Here is a 22,218-nt window from a genome sequence, read left to right as displayed (position 1 = left end):
GGTTTGAATGACACATGCATGCATATTGCATCCCCATGCACCTTCCTATATTTAATGGTGTCAAAAGTATTATTATAGAATAGCAAAGGCCAGCCTCATTTACCAAGGTGTTTATATTTATCTACAAAGAGGTAAAGAGGTCCTGTGTAGAACCTTCAAGCATTCTTTGCTTGGTCCTGAAGTCTAGCACAGCCTATTAACGTTTGTCAAATCAATCTGTCAAGTTGAATATGATCAAAGTGGATAGGATCTGCCATGCAGCGGTTCTGGGTATATAGGCCTCATCACATGCATGCAAACATTACACTGACAGGATCAGGATGCTCCAGACGTGGCATCAGACCTAAGTCTGGTGTTATGAAATTTGGTGCAGCTATGCTGTGCGATCAGGAGTCATCTTCCTGTGATGAATATTTGCCAGGTATTTCATAGTTATAAGAGGGGTAGGCTAACAACAAGGTTTTTTATATATTTTTTGAGACCATATAACATGTAATCACGACCAGTCAGTGATCAAATTCTGCATATTGCAGAATGCCACAATAAGACCCCCCCCCCCCCCCCTCTCATACACACATATGGTCTGGATACTGAATTTTTTTGTGATGAACAAGGCTATTGAGGTAAAGCTTCACACCAATGACCCAGAAATGTTGGTTTCTTAAATCAAATCAAATACTTTTTTAATATAAAATAAATACATTGTGTGCACATTTTGTATTTGTATATGTGTAATGAACACAGGCCTACCGTTATTGATGGGATTCCCTCCAAAAAGAAACATATGAATTGTCTTGTGGCCAATATAATATTCTTAAGTTTATTGTGTATTCATTTGATCTTACATAGCGATGTGTGTAGTGGGCATATGTATTAACTTACCTCTATGCTCTTCGTATTTATTTGTTTTATGGATACACAAAATAAGATTCTGACTATTACGTCACTGCCTTGTCACCCGGATGTAGTTAGCGCAATACAAACAAGCTTTGCTCACTAGCTAGCAAGTAAAGGACTATTTACTGTTGCAGGTAAGGGATCTGAGAGCCAGCCCTCTTGGTAAGTCGAATCATGATGCATGGAATTAAAGTACATATGTTTATAAGGAGTTTGATTTACATCGCTCAGTGCTACCTTTATTGGCCGGCACTTTGGTCTACTTGGGGATTTTTTCTGATATCCCCAGAATAATTGAGGTAACTTTCATTTACACGCTGCGAGACTAGCTAACATAGCTAGTGTAAGCTGGCGCGTTGAAACCAAAGCATGCTTTTTATGTGATTTAGGCACTAACTCACACGCTTCCTATTAAGTGGCTCAGTCTTGAAGATGACATTGATTATGCGTACACTAAGTCCTGATTGGTGGTTTGTTGAAGGCGATTAACGCTACCAGCATTAACGAGCTTTAGCAAAACAGAATAGCTAAGTTAGCCGTTAGCTAGGGCTAGCACCAGCTCTTCCGGCTCCTCACTTGATTTTGTGTTTATAAATACGGAAATGTGGATTATGTTAGCAAAGGTCCCGTCAACGAAGGGGCTGTGTATGGCACGAATGTGTATTAATGTATTTCTCTAGGCAGTACACATCATGTTTCAGTTTCTGGCTCTTTACCCAGGTTTGCTTCTGTCGTGGTTAGCTGAACATGACATAGAGAAGTCAAGAGTATATCTGATATACTGGCGTGGAAGTGGCAGGAGATGATGATACTTACTTTTTCCACTTTTGCAGGCAAAAGAATCAATGTCCCTCTCGAGTGAAAACGAGTATGTTCTCAAGATCACCAGGCTTTCCCCATAAACAAAGGCAAAACAATGGTCTGCTTAGTCAATTCCCAGTACCACCCATCTTCTCCCCGCAGCAACTTGTCGAGGTTCAGAGGAACCGAACGAACTCAAAGTAAGTTGAAAATTTACGTTTTCAGTTGTGTACCTTTTGCCTTGTGTTATGGTTTAGTTTTTCCAAAAGATGTCCATATGTACTTTGTTTGTGTCGAGGCATCAGTCATTTCAGAATTGTCAAGATCTTTTTTTCCCCTCTTAGTTCCCATGGACTCCCATTTTGTTTGCCTGTCATCCCCACCTATCAGTGGAATCATGCTTCCAGCACGCCGCCTCCTGTTCTACATGGATCTCCACTAGCGAAGGGCAGAAAGTGGGTGTTTGCTGAATGTCTACATCCCTCACCGCATATGCTTTCAATACCCCGTCTACCGATATTTATTTGACTTCAGTCTACTGGTATTATCATGATTTTGGATCCACTAGAACTTTAACCACTGCCATGACTGTTGCATGTGTTGCAGGAGGAGGGGTGATGACCATGGCCAGTTTGAATTGAAGAGGCAGTGCTACAGCCCTCCAGGCCTCTACGTCAGACCACTAGCCAAAGCATCAGGTTCCCCCCTACCCAACCGACTGCAAACAGACAGGGCGGCAGTCACCCATCCTAGTAGTCCCCGCCAGGCCAGTTCTCCTCTGTTGTCCCCTAGACCAGCGAGTTGTTTGCCATCTTTTGGAGAGGCGTCTCAGGATAGTGACCTGATACGTCTGCAGTCCGCTGCCAAGGATAAGGTGTGTATGCTTGCTGGACCATGCTTATTATCTTCATATTTGATAACAATATAGGGGCGACAGTGGTACAGAAGGTAGAGAAGTCGTTTAGTAATCAGAAGGTTGTTAGTTCAATTCCCTGTCAGCGTCCTTGAGCAAGACTCTGAACCCCTAATTGCTCCTGATGTGCAGTGTGCCATCAGTGTAAATGTAAAAATGTGTATACATCCTTGTAAGTCGCTTTGGATAAAAGCGTCTGCTAAATGACTAAATGTAAATGTAAACAATGTGGACAATGTTTGTGAACATCATAAACTCAGTTCCTAACATAACCTGTTGGTGGTGTTGCTTATGGAGCAATATGGGTAACCATGTAATATGGTTGGTTTCAGCTGAGTCAGCAGATTCTGGAGCTTTACCTGTCGTGCCAGCAACAAGATGACGACCTGGAGAAGAAGGAGCTCTGTCGAGCACAGCTGCAGAGGGATATCCAGAGGCTCTTTCCATGTAAGCTGAAATGTAGTCCATGTTCTTCCAATGTGTGGGGTTTGTGTTTTGTAAAATAGTCTCTGATTTGTTCTGTTTTCTTTCTCTCTCACCTTCATTCATTATTTTAATACACACTTAGTTTCAAGGATTTACCTGGCTGGGTCTTCTCTCAATGGCTTTGGGAGCAGAAGTAGTGATGCAGACTTGTGTCTTGTCATTCAAGAGGGATCTGTAAGTCTTTTTTTTCAGTCAGTGTTCTGTCTATGTAAGACCGCAGTAAAGTTGACCTATATTCCAAAGTAAATTTGTGGTGTTGATGTTATACCCACAGTAATGTCATTGCTGTGTTTTAGGTAAACCAGAAACAAGATGCTGTACATGTGCTTAGTCTTGTTCAGAAGTTGTGTTACACACTATGTAAGTATTTTGTCTTTTAATGTTTTATTTATTTATTTGTTTGTCTGTATGTTTATAACTTGATCGGATTATGTCCATACTGATGTTACTCACTTGGTCACCTTTAGGGGGAGCTACAGTCATTAGACTCTTTGAAAGCCTAAAGTTTTTATTATGAATGTAGGTTTATGGGGGTTTATTAAATAGATGTCATTTGATTCACAGCTTACATTGACAGACCTCAGGTCATCCGAGCAAAAGTGCCCATCATGAGGTTTAGAGACAAAATAAGGTAGGTGCCGGATCTTAATTTGTAATCCTATTAGGATTTCAGTTATTTTCTTTCTTTTTTTTTTTTTTTTACATTATGTTACACTCTTCAACTCTTCACTCGTTCTGAGGCCTAAACCTTGTATATTCCTTCTTTCTGTTACTACAGTGGTGTGGAGTTTGATTTGAACGTCAACAATATTGTTGGGATCAGAAATACTTTTCTACTAAGGTCTTATGCATACAGTAAGTCCTAACAGGCCCACTCAGATCTTGGTCCCAAGACCTAGATTACATTGCTTGTGTATTAAGTCAATGTACTGTCTTATCAAGAGTCAAGTCAAGTAGTGCCTGGTCATGGTTATTTCAGAGTGTTTTCCTTCATGATTGGTTTGTCTTGGGCCACTTCATTTTATTTTAACCATCTGTCCTTGTAGTTGAGAGACGGGTCCGTCCCATTGTCCTCGTTATAAAGAAGTGGGCGGGCTACTACAGGATCAATGACGCGAGTCGTGGGACGCTGAGCAGCTACACACTTGTCCTGATGGCCCTTCATTACCTCCAGAGTGAGTGTCTGTTGGGGCTACCAGGCCTGAACACTTGTAAAATTGTATATTTAATGAAATGGCAAAACAAAAAGCCATATGGTGTGTAACCATTCCATCATACTGTGGCATGTGTGAGTTTGGACACCCCTGGTCAAAATTTCTGTTACTGTGAATAGCTAGGCGGGTAAAAGATGACCTGATTTCCAAAAGGCATAATGTTAATGATGACTCATTTCTTAAATATTTTAAGCAAGACTAAAGGGCCTGAAGCAAAAGTTTGGTCACCCTGCATGGTCAGTGCTTAGTAACACCCCCTTTGGAAAGTATCACAGCTTGTAAATGCTGTTTGTAGCTGACCAAGAGACTGTCAATTCCTTCTAAAAAGCATTTAGTTCTGTGAGATTCCTGGGCTGTCTTGCATATACTGCTCTTTTGAGGGTTGTCCACACATTTTTAATGATGTTTTAGTTCATCTTCAACTCCCTTAACTCTTCACAGTACCAGACATTTTGTCCAATGTTGCCCAAACCTTTGCATGCCACTGTATATGCAAACTCTGCTTCAATATAAAAAAAAAAAACTGACTCATATTATGTGGGTTATGATTTACCACAGGGTTCCCACGGATCATTAAAGTCTTGAAAGGCATTGAATTAATTAATCAAAAAATAAAGTTAATTGGTATTAAAAAGTTTTAATCAATCTTTAAAAAGACATGGAAAGTAAGAATTAAAAAAAAAAAAATTGCAATTTAAAATAATTGGTAACATCTATTTTTACAATAATTTACTAATTTATATAATGATTTAATAATAAAGCCTCAACCAAGTCAAGTCAAATGTATTTAAGCACATTTAAAAACGACTCTCGTTGACCAACAACTGACCACAAACAACCAAACCACAAAAAAACAAACAACCAGATCTGAATATCCACTATTGGTGCAATAAGGTTTTTTTTTTTTTTTTGGTTATTGTAAAATTGGTCTTAAATTGAACTCCGAGTGGCATTTAAAAAGTCTTAAATCTAACTTGCCTTAAAATGTAGGAGCCCTGCATTATTTATTGACTGCTGATCCCTCAAACCAGACGGACTTCTCAAAAATATCTAATATGACTAAGATGACCAGAACTGCACATCAGTACAACATGCCGTATTGATATTTCATCAGCTGTTACAGTGGTGTTGTGATCTCAATTTCTGAGTCCTTTATTTCTCATTTTGCTTTAAAACCTCTGTTTGCAACATACAGATTATTAATACATGTAGCTTAGAAGGTCTCACGTGTTCCAAGAGTCCTAGAAATACTGCTGTGAGCACAGAACATGAGCTCATCTGGCTCGGTAAAGTGGGTCATATTCTTAGGTGCTTGAAGTTCAAAGCCTGCACCAAGCTTTAATATGTACATATTGCATGTCACAGGATGAGCAACTGATGAATATTATTATAGCAAACTGCTCTTGCAATGACACAGACAATGGTTCCGGTATGTTCCTTGTCTGGATATGTATTGTTCTGTCCTAATGATTTTCTTCACCTTTTATGAGAAGTTGTTACACAGAAGACTGATCCCATGTTGGGATCACTGTACAGAAATGGCTTTTCTAACCCAATACTTCTTCTACCCAGCCCTGCCCCAGCCTGTCATTCCTTGCCTTCAGATGGATTACCCAGTAAGCAACCTTCTCAATTGACTTTGTTTGTAGATTGTGAATCCTTTATAAAAATCCTTCTCTCAGATTCATATAATAATGTGCACTTTTGTCCTGCACTTGGATGATGAAATGTATGGAACTGGCTTTTTCTTCCTATCCCAAAAGAAAATATATAGAAAGATTTCCATATCATATTACACTGGATTTGTCGGATGCTACAGAAATGTGGTTCCAAATCATGCTCAGTTTTTTACGAAATATTTCATTTCAATATTACCTCCCTGTTTCTCTCTCAAGATAATCTTGGTGGTTGTGGATGAGGGACACATTTTGACAATACAGTGCATTTAACTAGCCTATAACAAGACTGTTCAAAGCTGTTGTGGAGAGGGGTAGCTAGAGGATCTTTTTTCTTACTTATGATAGATTTTTACAGTAAAGTGATTCTCCAAAAGATCCCTGTTTGAGAACTAAAATGTTCCTATGGGTATGTGTTGAATACAGGAGTGCTTCAACCCCTCCATGGATATCCACCTAGTGCCGAATGGACCAAGGAACATACCTCCCTTCATCTCCAAGAACCAGTCCACACTGGGGGAATTATTTCTGGGCTTCCTGAAGTATTATGCTACTGTTTTCACGTGAGACTTGATATGTTATTGCACATAGTGCTCTCAAAATACTATTTCTGTTTGGGTGTTTTTCTTTAGTTCTCAATTTGTATTTGTGTCTCCTTTTTTCTTTGTACCTACTGTAATGCAGCAGTAAGGAGTTTTGGTCTAAAACCAGCTTGGAATGAAAAACCTGGCAAACACCAACAGCACAGCTGGCACTGATAAAAACTTGCTAGCATGCTAACTGGTCTCTTTTGGCCATATAGTTGGTGACATTGTGCTGTGAGGGGTGTCTGACCCGGACCACAGAACTACATAGTGCATAGCCTGGGTGGCTAGTCGGAACGACTAGGTGTGTTTATCTGTCCTTCGCATGACCGTATACCATCAGAATAAATTGGAGGATGATGCCAAAACTAGGATCCTATAAAAACATACCCCCGAAAGTGGTTCTTTCCTGCATACTGTTGTTTTTCTCAGGATCATTCTTTCAAGGAATATTAGAATATCAAAGGCCGTTCGCTCAGTGTTGATGAAGCTGAATCTGAAGTGTTATTCTCTCATATAACCAAACAGAAGCTGAAGCAGGTGGTAATTTGACAACCCTTAAGATGAGAATTGGTATGATATTTGTTTGAAGGGTCTGGGTTGCCTGTGAGTGGCTGAGGTGTCTGGATGCATCCCCTCTGAGAAGGAAGGGTGGATTTTCAGGCCAGAGTCACTGGCTCTAGTCCCACCCTTCTAGGATTGTGTTTCATTTGGCTGGTTGAGTGACAGCACCAGAAGGTGTGACTGACATTGACCCCCCTCTGGCAGATGCTGTAAAGCCATTGGTTAATGACGTGTGTTTGTGTGTGTGTGCACGCGCACTGCCCGGCCACAGATTGTACAGTATGACTACAGCTTTGAACAAAAGCATGGTGATGGAGTTGTAGTGGGAAACACCATCAGCGTACTTTTTCTTCCTATTTTCTTAATATGACAGGAGGACGGTACAATTATTTTGTCATTTCAAGTGTCTGTGTATTTGTATTTTTAGATGGGATAAGTACGTCATCTCAGTGCGTCAGGCCAAAGCCATCCCCAAGACCAACTGCACAGATTGGAGGAAGTTCATCTGTGTGGAGGGTAGGTGGTCAAACGGAACTAGGCAGATGCTATGTTGTTCAAGCACACTAATTCAGTTCCTTACTTTCCTGTGAACCGACACATCCACAAATCAGTGTACTCAGTTTGTGTCTAATTTATGTAAATGATTTGTACCGTCGTACTGAGTCTTGCTCATTTAAACCTCACTTCACTATATTGAAATGGATTTTAGTGCCCTTGATTTGCTAAAATGTTGTGTTCTAACGCTAGCTCATTCTGCTCCCTTGATTTCTAGAGCCATTTGATGGGTCGAATACAGCCAGAGCAGTTCATGAGAAGGACAAGTTTGAAGCCATCAAATCCCAGTTCCATGCGGTAAAGAACCGTCACAGCATTATTTAAGTTATTAAGTTAAAGTGTTATTTTACTTAGTTTGAATGGCTATGATTCATTTGGGCGTATACAAGCTAAATGCTTTGCTTTTATGTAATGACACCAGAAATTTCTGATCTTCTCTTTATGGAGCAAATCATGTCTGTGTGTCTTCTGTGTAGTCCTGGCAGGTACTGCAGCTGAGGAAGGACCTGAACTCAGTTCTGCCCCTGCGACAGTCCAAGCAGAAGAGATAATGGACTTCCCATCCATGCCCTCTGGACATGTCAAGCTGCTCTTGAAATAAATCATTTGGAGGTTGCAAAATCACGCTGTGTGCTTTTGGAATGATGAGAAGGTGCTGAAGCTATCAACTGTGCATCAGCAACTGCTCTGACTGGTTATGATGTTTTGGTCCTCCTTGGAAAGTGAAACCAAGTTGTTATGTGGCACACAGCGTGTATGTCAATAAAGTGGAGGTCTGGCCGTTAAGTGAATGCATTCAAGTGGCAGAGACCTTTCAGAAGGTTTTCACATTAGAAGCTGCATCTCCTCCCAGTGTTTCAATCTCATCTAGTGTTCAACCTGAGAATTCTGGAATGCTTCTGAGGCTCAGCTGAGCTGTACAAAGTTATTTCTGGTTTATTTTCTTTCGTATTCCCACAGAGGAATTACGTTTAATGTAAATATCAGTTGTGAGAGGGTGCATTTTGCTTTGGGAAAGGCATGGGAGGCTCTGTTCTTATTTGTATCTTATTCCAACTCCAAATTTTCAGACACACCAGGTGTACACGGACTCTCATTTGGAGGGCTGCAGTTCACTCCTTTTACCAGTGAAGTTTATGGGGTGTTTGTTCCTTTTTGTACTTTTGTACAATCTTTTATGTGTGTATTTAATGAATTAAATTTATGAAGCTGCTACTGTGCTCATCTGTTTTTATCAGTATACCAATCGCCCCTTGTGTAGGAGGCCAATGTGCAGGGAATCTCCCCTTAAAGGCCCAGGTTACCACTACAAGTTTTGTAATAAGAGAACAAGTTAGTTTTATTTGGGTATTGTATCTCTGGCTTACTCTATTAAGTAGGGTTGCTGTTTAAACCAGAGGAATTTTTTAGGGAGTAGTTAATATTTGTCCTCACCCTGTATATGAAGGTTTCGGCATGTCCATTTGACCTAGTTTTGGACATTAACTTCATTAATGAAGCTCCTATTTGGTGTTTTCACTCTGACGCCAATTAGTAAAAGAACCAGTGGTGTGAATTTGGATCAGGGAGGTTGGCAACCCACCCAATTAGTTTTATCACTATGTTTTCCTCTGACAAAACACACCGAAGTTTATGGCCCATACATAGTGTAAGCCCCCGTTGGTATGGTGTCAGGACCAGTTTAAAATTAGTTCTGGCTAGGAAACCGCTCCTCCACCACTTCTGTTTTGCGTTTTGAATAGGGGGCATGGTAGTTGTGCCCTTCGCTTCTCAAGATCATGTTACAGCTGCCAGCTGGTTGTTTTACCACGACTGGTTCCACTTTAAAAATTTTGAAAGCTGTGATTCAATGTATATAATGGGTTTGAGTACAAAACAAATACACAAGAAGACTCACTTTGGCAACCCAATACTGCTTTTGAAGCGGGGTTGAGATCATAACGCATTTCATATCACTCACCCAGGGTTGGGGAACACTTGCTATTTCTAGCAGGCGCTGAGTCAGGTGGACAACACCCAACTTGCAATGGTCCCAACACGAAGCTATCTTCAACACCAAAAGGGCTTTTAAAACAACAAAATATCACAAAACCAATAAAATGGATACCACTTCGAAAGAGGAAAGTGAACAATTCGAGCCAGAAATACAAGCGTTACAGGACGAGGGGTCAGGAACTATTGACGACGACGATGAGGACGAGATTGAAGAACTACACAAGAGGTAGGCTGGTGTTCGAACCAGCGTGCAGAAAAGATAGGCGAAATGATTGATAATTCCTTATTCTTTCCTCATGGGCTATCATTATCCAGCCCAAAATGCAGTAGTTGTGATCATTAGGATACACAAGACGTTAAACTTAGCAAATATTTGTGGGGCAGAATCGAGGGTGTGCTATTTTGGAATGATGGATGACGCATTAACTGGAAGTCTTGAACATAATGTAATTGACAGACCAATATTGTAAAGTAACTATACACAACTCTGTCACGAAAGAGCTAAAAGCGTAATACAAAATTGATTTGCCAGCTAGATAGACTAGCTCTTCGACTGATGGGTGCAGGTCAGCTAGTGAGATGCATCTATCATAAGTGGGTAGAATTTATGGCAAGTCTTATGGCAGTGTGACAGAAGGTCAAGTCTTAATTCTTGACCATGTTTTAGGCTTATGAGTTGTATCCTAGCAGTCATGTCAGTTAAACTACTACCAGGTTTAATAATTAACACATTTTTAACTGTAAATGTTATGAAAGATTAATAATATAATGTATTAAACACAATTATCCTACTGAGTTTTATTTAGTCATTATTATATCATATTTGTGACACCTAATGACTTCAACTTCTCTTCAACTAGTTATAGTTTTTAAATATTTTAAATCTTAATGTTAATATATCCTCTGTCACAACCATGATATCTCAACACTGTCATTATTTGAAACTTTTAGATAACTTTGTTCTTATGAAGTAGGTTCTGTTAGCAGCTAGCATCAACAACAAAAAACGAAACAGCTACTACATGAATTATATTTGTACATTAGGCCTAATTTGTCAACACCGTCAGATGTCAACAGATTTTCTTTCTTAACTTAAAAATAAAATGTTTATAAAAAATAACATCTTCACTATTATTTTTGTTCTAATGCAGTAACTGATTGATTAAAAGTATTACATTATTAAAATAAATACAAATCCAGGCTCTTGTCACCATTGTCAGGCAAGTATCAACTCTGTCATAGATGTCACCTCAGTCAGATAAACATTTTGTTTATTTATTTATTTTTTTCACAAAAAATAAATATTTTTTCTAGCAATAAATGTTTATTCTGCAATGGCTATCTAACAACCAAGAGCTATTCATATCACATAATTATAAAGACTGCTTTTTTCATATACATTCCATATGGATTGCCTGTGTCACAGCTATCTGTGGGGTCAAGCTAAAGTTTCTAAGAATGTGGATGATGTATGTAAACTGTGAAGTTAAGGCACCTCGTCAACTTTATCTCAGTTTGTACCTCTGTTTATAGTTGTGAGAGCGTGCGATGCATGACATGTGCATGTACCATGTACCATTACAGTGAATTAATAAGTTAAATGGCCCATTGAAATGCTTGATCTTGGAGCAGTTACAAACCTGCACACCTTCATGCATCGTTAAGTACCCGTCACATCTTAATCTCAAGTTACCATGTTCTGAAATGTATCCTGCCTAACATATTACCTATCAGTCAACAAGTGTCCTACTTTACAGTAACATAATACATTGTGTTCCACTTATTAAATAACCAAAAAAGGTACTCTGCATCATAGATGTGTGTGGATGCCATTAATTCTTTTTCCATATTCACATTTGCAGTTTGAAGGAAGTAGTCAAAGACCCATATGTCAAGCCCAAGCTTCAGTGCCTTATGGTGGACCAATCCTTCTCCATGGTGACGGTGCAGAGTGAGGACAGTGGGATTGTCTGGGAGACTGCCTCCAGCAGGTGTTCCACTCCCTGGGCGTCCGAGGCAAGCTCGCCATCTGACAGTCTGGAAAGCTCAGGGGCACAGGGAAAGATCACCATCATCATGGACGAGGATAAGATTGTGAGGAAGCGCAAGAGAACTGGCAGAAGCAGGTTGGGTGACAGGCTCAAGAGGCCCAGCTCCAGAACGGCTGCATACGGAACTGAGAGACCGGCGATGGCAGAGGTGTCTGTGCCCAACGTGAGGCCTGAAAACGACAAGTCATCAGAAGTGAAACTGGATAAAGATCAGGAGCTGTTCAGCCTCATCTCAGAGGGTTATGAGATCCTAAACATTGTGGTGCCATCAAAACTTCCCACAGTGGACGAAGAAGAGACCAGTGATCTGGTGGACAATTTGTCCTTTTTACAGCACACCCCAAAGATTAAGTCTAGATGTAAACCAGCTGCAGCGCCTGCAGGGATTATAGAGATGAACGCCCAGGAAATAGATGATAGAGAAAAGGCCCAAGCAGACAAAGATGCATCAGAGGCCTTGAAACAGGCAAAGAAAGAGAGGCCCGATGTAGATTACCTAGAGAAATTCACAATGGTCGATTCACATGTGCCTAGTGAACAGCTTAGTCTTTCAGAGGTCCCTGAGCAAGATGACATCATCCAAGAGCCTGAACACTTGAAACCTCAAGAGGAATCAAAGCCTGAGCCTAGTCCATCAGGCATAGAGGAAAGCTTTGTGATCATCACGGATGATGATATTGCAAGCGAGCATCTGGATGAGGTGTTCTACGCCAATACTGGATGCATGGCAGAAGAAGATGCCGAAGAGGATGACAGCGGTGGAGGACTAAAAGATGCACCGAGATCATTGAAAGAGAGTGGCTCAGTCTTGTTCGGCAGCCAGGAGACAATTCTCATACCTGTATTCCTGCCCGAAGGTCCTCCAAAGATTATAGATCAATGTCTTCTGGAAGAGCCAAGGGCTATGTCATTCCTGTATACTGACCTCTATGATGAGGCCATGGGAGTCAGAGGGAGAGATGATGACCACTCAGATGTTGAGAGCACTGTGTCTGAGAAATCCTACAAGAGAAGATTTTCTGAGGACGAGGACGAAGAAGGCTACCTGGAAAGGTTTATTTTGAAGGATGAGACACCATCGGCAGAGGATCCCCCTGAAGTCACCGATGACACAGAGGCAGGGAGAATCATCTGGCCACAGAACAAGTTTGAACTCACTGGATGTTTGAAGCGAGTGAAGGAAGTGGATGATTCAGGCGAGGATAAGACAGAAATTCCGCCAACTGAACAAATGACAGAAAGTGAAAAGGCACAACCAGAGGATACAGGAAAGCAAGAGAAAGTCAGTCAAGAGCCCATAACCGAGGCTACTGATGAAAGTAAAATTGAGCAGGAAAAAGAGGGTGACACAGAGGTCTGTGTTGGAAATCACTGTAGACCATGTGATTCAGAAAAAGTTATCCATGAGTCACCAGGATGTGTAATTCAGAAAGATTTCAGGAGCTCGATATTGGAGGAGAGAGCTGAGACAGTCAGTGAAATTAGGAAGCATGATGACATACCAGAAAAGGTAAAAGATTCAAAGGAGACACCAGGCGAAACAAAGGACATTTCTGGAACAATTTTGAAAAAATCTCCAGATGTGCCAAATGAAGTGTACCAGAAGTCTGAATCAGAGGAGGTGATGAAAGATACTATCAAGGAACCAGTAAATTCCCAGGACTTGAAAACCTCAAGCCCAGAGGATGTATCAGAAAAAACAAGTGAAACGCCCATAATAATTGAGGAGCCTTCAGTAAAAAAAATGGAAGAGGTAACTGAAATACAGTCAGACACGAAGATATCTAAAGAACCTGTTAAAGAAGACACTGAGGTGAAAAAGTCAGATGAGATTGTAGCTGAACAAGCTAGACCAGACATTAAAAGTCAAGTTGAAGTCGAAGAATCAGTCATTAGGAAAGAAGAACCCACAGTTCCAATTGCTAAGTCAAAGGTCATTGTTACAGCACCTGAAGCCATAAAAGTCAGTGAAGATGTCCAACCTCCAAGTGCTGTGTCAGCAGAACAGCATAGAACAGACGGTATAAGTCAAGTTCCAAATGAAGTCGCAGGAGGCAGCAAAGACATCATTTCTCAAAAGAAAAAAGATAATTCTACTCTGGCTGCTGTCATCATTAAAGAAGAGGATGTGATTAAGTGTGTACCTGAGGTAGAAACTGAGGACCTCAAGCCTGATACAACAGAGCAGGAAGAGGTCACAGACACATTATTGGATGAGAAAAGTGAAGCCATAGAGAAGACAGTAAAAGATGATAATTTAATAAGTGTTGCTAAAGACACCATGGACGCCTCAGAGCCTCAGTTGTCTGTGGAATTTCCTCAAAGTGAAGTTCAAGAACAAGTAGATGCGATTCAAGAGCAAGAACTTGATAAACCTGTGGAGAAGATGAGTGAAGCATCTGAACTACTTCAAGGAATAAGCCCTGCATTGCAGGTTAATGCAGAAGTAATTAGCGCAGGTCCTGAGCCTGAGAAAGGGGAAGAAATGAATCACGCCACTGAAACACCAGTAGAAAAAATTCAATATTTGACTGAGTCTGAGGAACTAGTTGATGAAACTGAAGAGAAAAATGAAAACTCTGAAGCCTCTAATGAAATGGCCACTGTATTGCAGGTAAACACAGACATCGTTTGTGATGCTCATGAACCTAAGCAAGTAGAAGATAAACAATCCACTGTCATACTTTCCCCAAGTAATATTGAAACAATTGACTTAGTCGTTGCTAACAGGGAAAAGCTTGCTGAAGCTGGAGTGACAATAACCAAACATGTAGTAAAACAGGCACAGAGGATAACAGGCAAGGAAGCTGTTGTACCAATAATAGAGGTTTTTCTGGGTAAAGTGCCATTACCTCTGGACATGGCAACTGAAAACCAGTTACCTACAAGTAAACCAGAAATGCCACCTGTAGCGTCAGGACTTAAGGAAAGTGAAGAGCCTGTGACCCGAACTACAGAGGGAGTTACCAGTGTTCAGAAGGATTTGAAACAAGAAGTCTTACCAGAGACTGATGCAGAGAGTGATAAAGAAGCTGTGCAACAGTCAGAAGAGGCTGAGCTGGAAAAGGTTAAACCTGAGGTCAGAGAGCTACAAGCTTTAGACAAACCCAAAGTAGAGGTAGATGTTATGCCCGAGAAAGTAAATGAAGAAAGTATTGTACCAACAGAAGCAGGTGGTGACAGTCGAATAGAAGTTACACAGGATGACATCAAAGCTGCTGTGGATAAACTGGACTCAGTAAAACCAGACATTGCAGTCTCAGATAAGATAGTGAGTGATGCAGTGGCAGAAATCCCTTCAGTTGAGACCCCAGGTTCTGAGGTTGTGAGTGCAGAAACCAAGGTGCCAGATAAAACTGTTAGTTGTGTAGAGGCAGAAATACCCTCAGTTAAGACACCAGATGAGGTTGTAACTGTGGAAAACAAAGTTTCAGATACGACTGTGGACGATGAAGTAGCAGAAATTCCATTAGTTGAGACACGAAATGAGTTTTTGATTGTGGAAAACAGAGTGTCCGATAAAACTGATATGGTGGCAGAAATTCCCTCAGTTGAGACCCCCGGCCCTGAGGTTGTTACTGTGGAAAAAGTTTCAGATAAAACTTTTAGTTGTGTAGGGGCAGAAATACCCTCTGTCGAGAAACCAGATGAGGTTGTAACTGTGGAAAAAGTTTCAGATGAAACTGTTACTGATGCAGTAGCAGAACTTCCATCAGTTGAGACCCCAGGCCCCAAGGTTGTAACTGTGGAAAACAAAGTGTCAGATAAAACTGTTAATGATGTAGTGGCAGAAATTACTTTAGTTGAGATCCCAGGTCCTGAGGTTGTGAGTGCAGAAACCAAGGTGTCAGATAAGACTGTTAGTTGTGTAGGGGCAGAAATACCCTTGGTCGAGAAACCAGATGAGGTTGTAACTGTGGAAAAAGTCTCAGATAAAACTGTTAATGATGCAGAGGCAGAAATTCCCTCAGTTGAGACACCAGGTCCTGAGGTTGTAACTGAGGAAAACAAAGTGTCAGATAAAACTGTTAATAATGCAGTGGCAGAAATTCCTTCAGTTGAGATCCCAGGTCCTGAGGTTGTAACTGTGGAAAACAAAGTTTCAGATACAATTGTGGACGATGTTGTAGCAGAACTTCCATCAGTTGAGACCCCAGGCCCCGAGGTTGTAACTGAGGAAAACAAAGTGTCAGATAAAACTGTTAATGACGCAGTGGCAGAAATTCCTTCAGTTGAGATCCCAGGTCCTGAGGTTGTAACTGTGGAAAACAAAGTTTCAGATACAATTGTGGACAATGTAGTAGCAGAACTTCCATCAGTTGAGACCCCAGGCCCCGAGGTTGTAACTGAGGAAAACAAAGTGTCAGATAAAACTGTTAATGATGTAGTGGCAGAAATTCCTTTAGTTGAGATCCCAGGTCCTGAGGTTGTGAGTGCAGAAACCAAGGTGTCAGATAAAACTGTTAGTTGTGTAGGGGCAGAAATACCCTCAGTTGAGACACCAGATGAGGTTGTAACTGCGGAAAACAAAGTTTCAGATACAACTGTGGACGATGTAGCAGAAATTCCATCAGTTGAGAAACCAAATGAGGTTTTGATTGTGGAAAACAAAGTGTCAGATAAAACTGATATGGTGGCAGAAATTCCCTCAGTTGAGATCCCAGGTCCTGAGGTTGTAACTGAGGAAGAAGTTTCAGATAAAACTGTTACTGATGCAGTAGCAGAAATTCCCTCAGTCGAGACATTTGGCCCTGAGGTTGTAACTGTGGAAAATAAAGCAGTTAGGACACCATCACCTTCAGCAGCTCCAGCTCTTGTAAAGGTCGAGGAGGTGACAACTGAGGATCGGAAAGAGGGAGAGCCAGAGGGCCCAGTGTTTTCTCCCCTCCGAAGCTTCTCTCCTCAGGAGGACCTCTCAGTCCTGCCCGAGCCAGAGTGCCTTAAAGATCCAGAGTATCATGATGAAACTGCAGAGGAGCTTGGTTATGAGATTGTCACTCCACAAGAGGCCAGGGAGTATCCTGGTGTGGAGACAGAGGTCATCCCTGAGGAGGAAGAGGATGAACACCTTGCAGAGGGGGACACGAGCAAGGTCTTAGAGGAAGAGGCTGCTGAAGATGTCCTGGAGGCAGACTATGAGATTATTGAGGCGTCAGAGAGTATTCAGCTGTCAGAGGAAGATCAAGCTAAAATGCAATTACTGGATACCTTCTGTCTTGTGTGCCAGTGCCCAGTTATGATGATGGAAGAACATCAAAATCATGACGTGTGCCGTTTGGATAAAGCGCATGAAGACCTGAAGGTCAGTATCATTGTGTTCATTAATAACATTCCTACTGTATCTTTCTTAGTAAGTAAAACACTTACACAAATATTTTAAATGTTATTTAACGTAATATTTTATCATCTATATGATATATTTTCCAATTACAGTTAAGTACATTGTGAAGTCTGAAGTTATTCATGGGAGATGTGATAAAACACATTATACCAACGTTATACGTAAGAAGTGATGACTCTTCAATAATCAACTCTTCGATCACGTCCTCAGTCAAGGGACGTTTGTCTCAATGACTTCTCCCGTCACAGTACACTGCAGTAATGAGGTCACCTTCTGTTTTGATGTGTGGGAAAGGTCTTGTGTGACATCATCCAGAGGCATAGTGATATACGATCTTTCTCTACAGTCTCAGGGGTCCTTGATCGTAAAGTCACTCGTCCCATATTACCAGGAGAGCTAAAGCTCTTTTAAACTAACTGATGATGTGTTGTCTTTATTTCAAGAGATGACAGGAATATTGATACCTGATGGACTTTACATAACCTTTTCACTTAGTTGAGCAAGTGCCATACATTTTCCACCGTTTTCCTGAAAATTACTTAACATCTTCAGAGGACATGCTGTAATTATTTTAAATTATTCCAACCATACTTTGCTTCACTGTTTGTCATGTTTTATTTATAGTCATAGAAAAAAACCTTCATGTTTTATTCCCCCCACAGTGACAGACACATTGTCTGTATGAGACTGCAGTCCATCTTGCATGTCTTTTGTCCACCTTGTTGTATGTCAATATCCTCAGACTCAATTTATTGATTCATCAAAACAACCTTTGTAAACCTTCATGCAGCATCATGTCTATATCTTTTTTGACAGGACCGTCTTAGCAATCGGATATCTACATTGCAAGAAAGATCTGAAAATATTGAGGACATGGTGTCAGAGATTGAGCTGGCCTACAATTCAGTGGAGGTACTAGATCTGATATACAGTATGATATGAAATATCTGTATTTTAAGTATGTCTCTAGTTATATGAAGAACAAATAGCCACTTCCATTTCTGAAAGCTTACTTCTTTGAATTTTTCAAAGGAACATTGCAAGACCAACGAACAAGCTATGGACGATCAGAACGAGGAAATGCTGAAACTGGTGATGGATCAGTACAATGAGATGTCTAACGCAATGGAGGAGGAGAAGAAGGCAAAGCTCGAGAAGCTCTACGACCAGATTGTCTCCTTTCAAGAAAGCATCGACGCTGCCAAAGAGATGCTGGAGAAGAACTTATCGCTGGAGGATGAGTCTGACCCCTTCATGTTCGTGATTGTAAGTGAAGTATATCCGTGTTTTAACCTTTAGCTTGAAATTTATCATTTATAAAATGCTTTTTTCCCAAAGCAATTGAAAGTGAATTGAAAGTGATAACAGAACCTTTTGCAAATTATTTACTGTAATTATATTTTACAGAGTACTAATATCTTTCACAGAATAATAAACAGGTTGATTATAACTGATTAGACACACAATCAGTATGATTTTGTAGATTCTTTTTGACAAGATATTTTAAATAAATGTTTATACACTATGTGCAATGAAAATGTGCACAGATTTGCAAAAAGTGGTAGAAATACTAAATCAGTGATGCTTCACAGTTCGAAACAGTAAGGAATAACAGTAGTTGAACGTAATTTCATCATACATATTCATATTTCATGACTGAGAATTCCTGCAAATTGGTACTAATTTTAAGGTTGGACCAGGATATTTTCCCTAAGAGTACATGTAATCAAAAATCTTCTTTTCCATTCCCAGTCATCCAAAGACATAAACATGAGGTAATATAAAATAAAATATATATGCTGTACTACCAAACTTGCATAACTCTATTGATTGTATCAGCAAAACAAAACCAAGGCTGGTCTTTTATAATTTGCATGTTAATTTGCATTGCTGCATTTGTGCCAAGAATTTCTGAGTAGAAAAAGCAGAATGTATATAAATTAACCGCATATTTTTATTTCAATACTCTACAGTTTTGTGATTATTAGACACTACTCATGACAGAATGACACTACTAACAGATATATACCAGTTAATGACATATTAATGATGTCTCTAAAAGAAAGCTATATGATGCTTGAGGATTGTGGATAGTCAGTGTGTGGTGCTGTTGGGCTGCTGTTGGAGATATTCAGCCGTTTTCTCCTTATTGATGTGTCCAAAATGTCTTTGTCCCTTGGTATGATGTGTAAATTCACCCACAACGCAAAATCACGAATCAAGATTAATCAGCATGTCTACACGTAGTCCACGCTGTTCTGGAATAAAACAGCTGCAACATTAACAGAGCCTAGAAGTTCTCATCAAATGTCCTGCATGGCTTCAGACTTGCAGCCTGTGCTGTCTGTGGAGTTCTTCACAGTGCTTTTTACTGTATGTCCAAACGTCTCAATATACTGAAGATGTGTGGACGACTGTGATTATGTTATGTTATTGTGAACTTCAGAATACATCAGAACACTTTCATCATATAGTTTACAGTACATTATTCTGTAGTTCCATCTGTCAACTGTTAATTATTTTCTTGATTTGTTGGGTTGTGTTTGTGTGGAATTAACATTACTTCAAGTCAGCTTTCAATTATGTATTTATAGTACTTTGCGCTTTGTGGCACTGTAATAATTATGTGCATCATCAAATGATTTAGCAGCTTTCCCTTTGAACTAAAACTGCAGTCATTTCTTAACAGCCTTGCCAAAGCTTTGGAGTCTACAATGTCTTTGGAACTTGGGCCACGTGGACTTTCTGTATTTGATGATTATGCCAAGGGCTCAGGAAATGGCCAGAAGCATCGTAAAGGCATTCCAGGTGTGCTTGCATTGTTTGTTGGGTTAAAGGTGCAGTTCGCTATTCTAATCCCATACACCTTTTGCTACATTAAGCAAATTGCTCCTCGTGGTCTTCTAGCTGTCCATTCACGGTTTGCGCTCAAATAACCTCTGGTGTTCATACACAGCCCTGGCCCTGTGAATGGGAAACAAACATAGATAAACAATCCCAGCCAATCAACACGGTGCTTCAGGAGCATGGAAGGGAGGGGTGTAATTTGATTGACGGTTGAGCTCAAATATTAACAACCTTTTGCAAAACCAAAACCAAATCGCGGACTGCATCTTTAAATGTATCTTAACTGTGTCTTGTTCATTTTGTACGTACATATTTGAGTAGTACATAACAGTGCTTGTCTTTGGATATATTGGTATTCTAGTGCCACAAAAACCACATCTTCAGCCCCAAGAAGCCAACTCTGCTACTACCAACTCTGTCACTGTATACTGGACAGTCAATGAGGGGGATATCATTGACTGCTTCCAGGTGTACTGCATGGAGGACCCTCAAGGAGGTACACACACATACACACACACACACACACAGGCACATGCACAAATGTACACATATGAACAGTAGTCATATAATAAAAACATTTCTTAAGAGTATTTATTGAAATAAATAATTAGAATTGTATTTACCTGTGCAGTAGAACAAATGCTCTTGAGGAAAACTGTGAGCAGACTGTGTTGGCTCTCTCTCCCCCAGCCATCTCTGAGGAGTACAGGGTGACGGTGAAGGAGAGCTACTGCACTCTGGAGGAACTGGATCCAGACAAGAGTTATAAGGTGTGGGTGATGGCTGTGAACTATACAGGATGCAGCCTGGCTAGTGAGAGACTATCCTTCAAAACAGGTGAGTTTATCTCTGCATGTCTGGCTCATGACACTTGATAGTTGTATAATATAGTGGGTAATTGGGAGCAGGAGATGCCTGATAAATGTGTGTAACTGTGGTCATTAGTCAAGTGCCAGAATTAGCTAAGCTTACTCAATGTTAAGGTCATTTTGCGGGAAATACGATTTAAAATGTCACTGGTCAGACTATTATCAAGTGGAAGATTTTCATTAATTATATAACTGTAAAAATGATGTTGAATGATGAAGAATGACTAACATTCGCAGGTGTATTAGGTCAAGGAAAGACATACTGAAGCAAAAGTATATGCTGATGGATGAATTGTGATTTGTTTGTGTGTGTATGTATCTTGTGTGTGTGTGTGTTTGTGTGTGTGTGTGTGTGTGTGTGTGTGTGTGTGTGTGTGTGTGTGTGTGTGTGTGTGTGTGTGTGTGTGTGTGTCTTCCACAGCTCCATCTGTACCAGTGATCCAGCCCAAAGAGTGCACCGTCCTGTGGGACTCGGCCACCCTGCGCTGGACCACGGAGCAGCCATCTGCCGCGGAGAGCTTCACGCTGGAGTACTGCCGCCAGTACGCCTGTGAGGGAGAGGGCCTCAGGTCGGTCACACAGCACTGTACGAAAAACATACACACAAACCCCCAGAGAACATGCAGGGGCACAGTGTAAAACTGCCCGTCATGTTGCTCCATCCCACGGTCTGAGCTGGGCCAGTTCAGTACATAAGTTATAAGTACCTCCAAGCTCACAGGCTGTGCTTATGTGCTAACGGCAGACACAGAACTGGTCGATAGATGGGGACTGTCTCAGTCTGGCCCACACAACTGTTTGCATAAACATGGCTTAGAAGCTTATTCTGAACTGTTACGGTTTGTGAATTGTTCTCAGTGTGTTGGCTTGGTGACTGACCTTTGTGTTTGTAGCCAGGGAACACACACTCTGAAAATTGTATACCTGCACTGTGTTGTAAGTGGCTTCAGATAAAAGCATCTGCTAAATGAATAAATGTTAATACAGTGGTGCTTTAACAAAAGCAAGTGGTACCTACTGACACCGTTGCGACTGTTTGTTTGCTTGAACTCAAACGTGTGTATCTGGCTAGGTCTATTTCTGGAATAAAAGGCTATGAGCAGAGAGTTCTGCTGCAGCCCAATGAGAACTACCTGTTCTACATCAAAGCTGTCAACTCCGCGGGAGCCAGTGAGCAGAGCGAGGCTGCCCTCATCTCTACCAGAGGTCAGCCAGTAACACCTACACCACTCTACATGTACCAAAAACTCTACAAAAGGGATTTGCCAGAAATAAAATGCAGACCGTGATGTGGACTAATTTGGATGTGACTAATTTATAATTTCCTCACAGAGCTCAGGGTTTGGGACACTCAACTCCCTAGAGGGCAATGTGTCAGCCCTCTGTGTTTGCTTTGCATAACATGAACTGGTCCACTTTTGGGAA

The 22,218-nt window shown here is 40.8% G+C and overlaps 2 protein-coding genes across 3 annotated transcripts; both read left to right on the top strand.

Moving 5' to 3' along the window:
* Positions 1-948: 948 nt before the first annotated feature.
* tent2 (terminal nucleotidyltransferase 2) lies at positions 949-8,902 on the top strand. Its single transcript, XM_042706557.1, has 15 exons — positions 949-1,059; positions 1,731-1,898; positions 2,043-2,153; positions 2,305-2,572; positions 2,944-3,058; positions 3,180-3,271; positions 3,394-3,457; positions 3,662-3,728; positions 3,876-3,952; positions 4,144-4,272; positions 5,884-5,927; positions 6,414-6,550; positions 7,563-7,651; positions 7,908-7,987; positions 8,167-8,902. The coding sequence occupies exons 2-15, from the start codon at positions 1,768-1,770 to the stop codon at positions 8,239-8,241; spliced, it is 1,479 nt and encodes a 492-aa protein (XP_042562491.1). The 5' UTR covers positions 949-1,059; positions 1,731-1,767; the 3' UTR covers positions 8,242-8,902.
* A 496-nt stretch (positions 8,903-9,398) lies between these two features.
* Positions 9,399-22,097, top strand: cmya5 (cardiomyopathy associated 5). 2 transcript variants are annotated; one of them, XM_042706556.1, is made up of 11 exons: positions 9,400-9,911; positions 11,548-16,103; positions 16,356-17,038; positions 17,894-17,989; positions 18,110-18,343; positions 18,830-18,852; positions 19,767-19,885; positions 20,286-20,420; positions 20,615-20,761; positions 21,215-21,362; positions 21,866-22,097. In XM_042706556.1, exons 1-11 carry the CDS (start codon positions 9,790-9,792, stop codon positions 22,080-22,082), a joined length of 6,480 nt encoding a protein of 2,159 aa, XP_042562490.1. In that variant the 5' UTR covers positions 9,400-9,789; the 3' UTR covers positions 22,083-22,097. The 2 variants fall into 2 exon arrangements, with proteins under 2 accessions (XP_042562489.1, XP_042562490.1); XM_042706555.1 differs by having other exon boundaries at positions 9,399-9,911; positions 11,548-17,038.
* Positions 22,098-22,218: the final 121 nt, after the last annotated feature.

This window comes from Clupea harengus, unplaced genomic scaffold, assembly GCF_900700415.2.
Source record: "Clupea harengus unplaced genomic scaffold, Ch_v2.0.2, whole genome shotgun sequence".
Lineage (NCBI taxonomy): Eukaryota > Metazoa > Chordata > Actinopteri > Clupeiformes > Clupeidae > Clupea > Clupea harengus.
This window is presented reverse-complemented; position numbering and strand designations above follow the sequence as displayed.

Excerpts from the sequence above, each read along its gene's own strand:
- tent2 (XM_042706557.1), top strand. The coding sequence starts at position 1,768 with ATGTTCTCAAGATCACCAGGCTTTCCCCATAAACAAAGGCAAAACAAT. Across the intron at positions 1,899-2,042 it reads AGGAACCGAACGAACTCAAA|TTCCCATGGACTCCCATTTT; the intron begins GTAAGTTGAAAA and ends TTCCCCTCTTAG. Across the intron at positions 3,953-4,143 it reads ACTAAGGTCTTATGCATACA|TTGAGAGACGGGTCCGTCCC; the intron begins GTAAGTCCTAAC and ends CTGTCCTTGTAG.
- cmya5 (XM_042706555.1), top strand. The coding sequence starts at position 9,790 with ATGGATACCACTTCGAAAGAGGAAAGTGAACAATTCGAGCCAGAAATA. Across the intron at positions 17,990-18,109 it reads TGGCCTACAATTCAGTGGAG|GAACATTGCAAGACCAACGA; the intron begins GTACTAGATCTG and ends AATTTTTCAAAG. Across the intron at positions 20,762-21,214 it reads GAGACTATCCTTCAAAACAG|CTCCATCTGTACCAGTGATC; the intron begins GTGAGTTTATCT and ends TGTCTTCCACAG.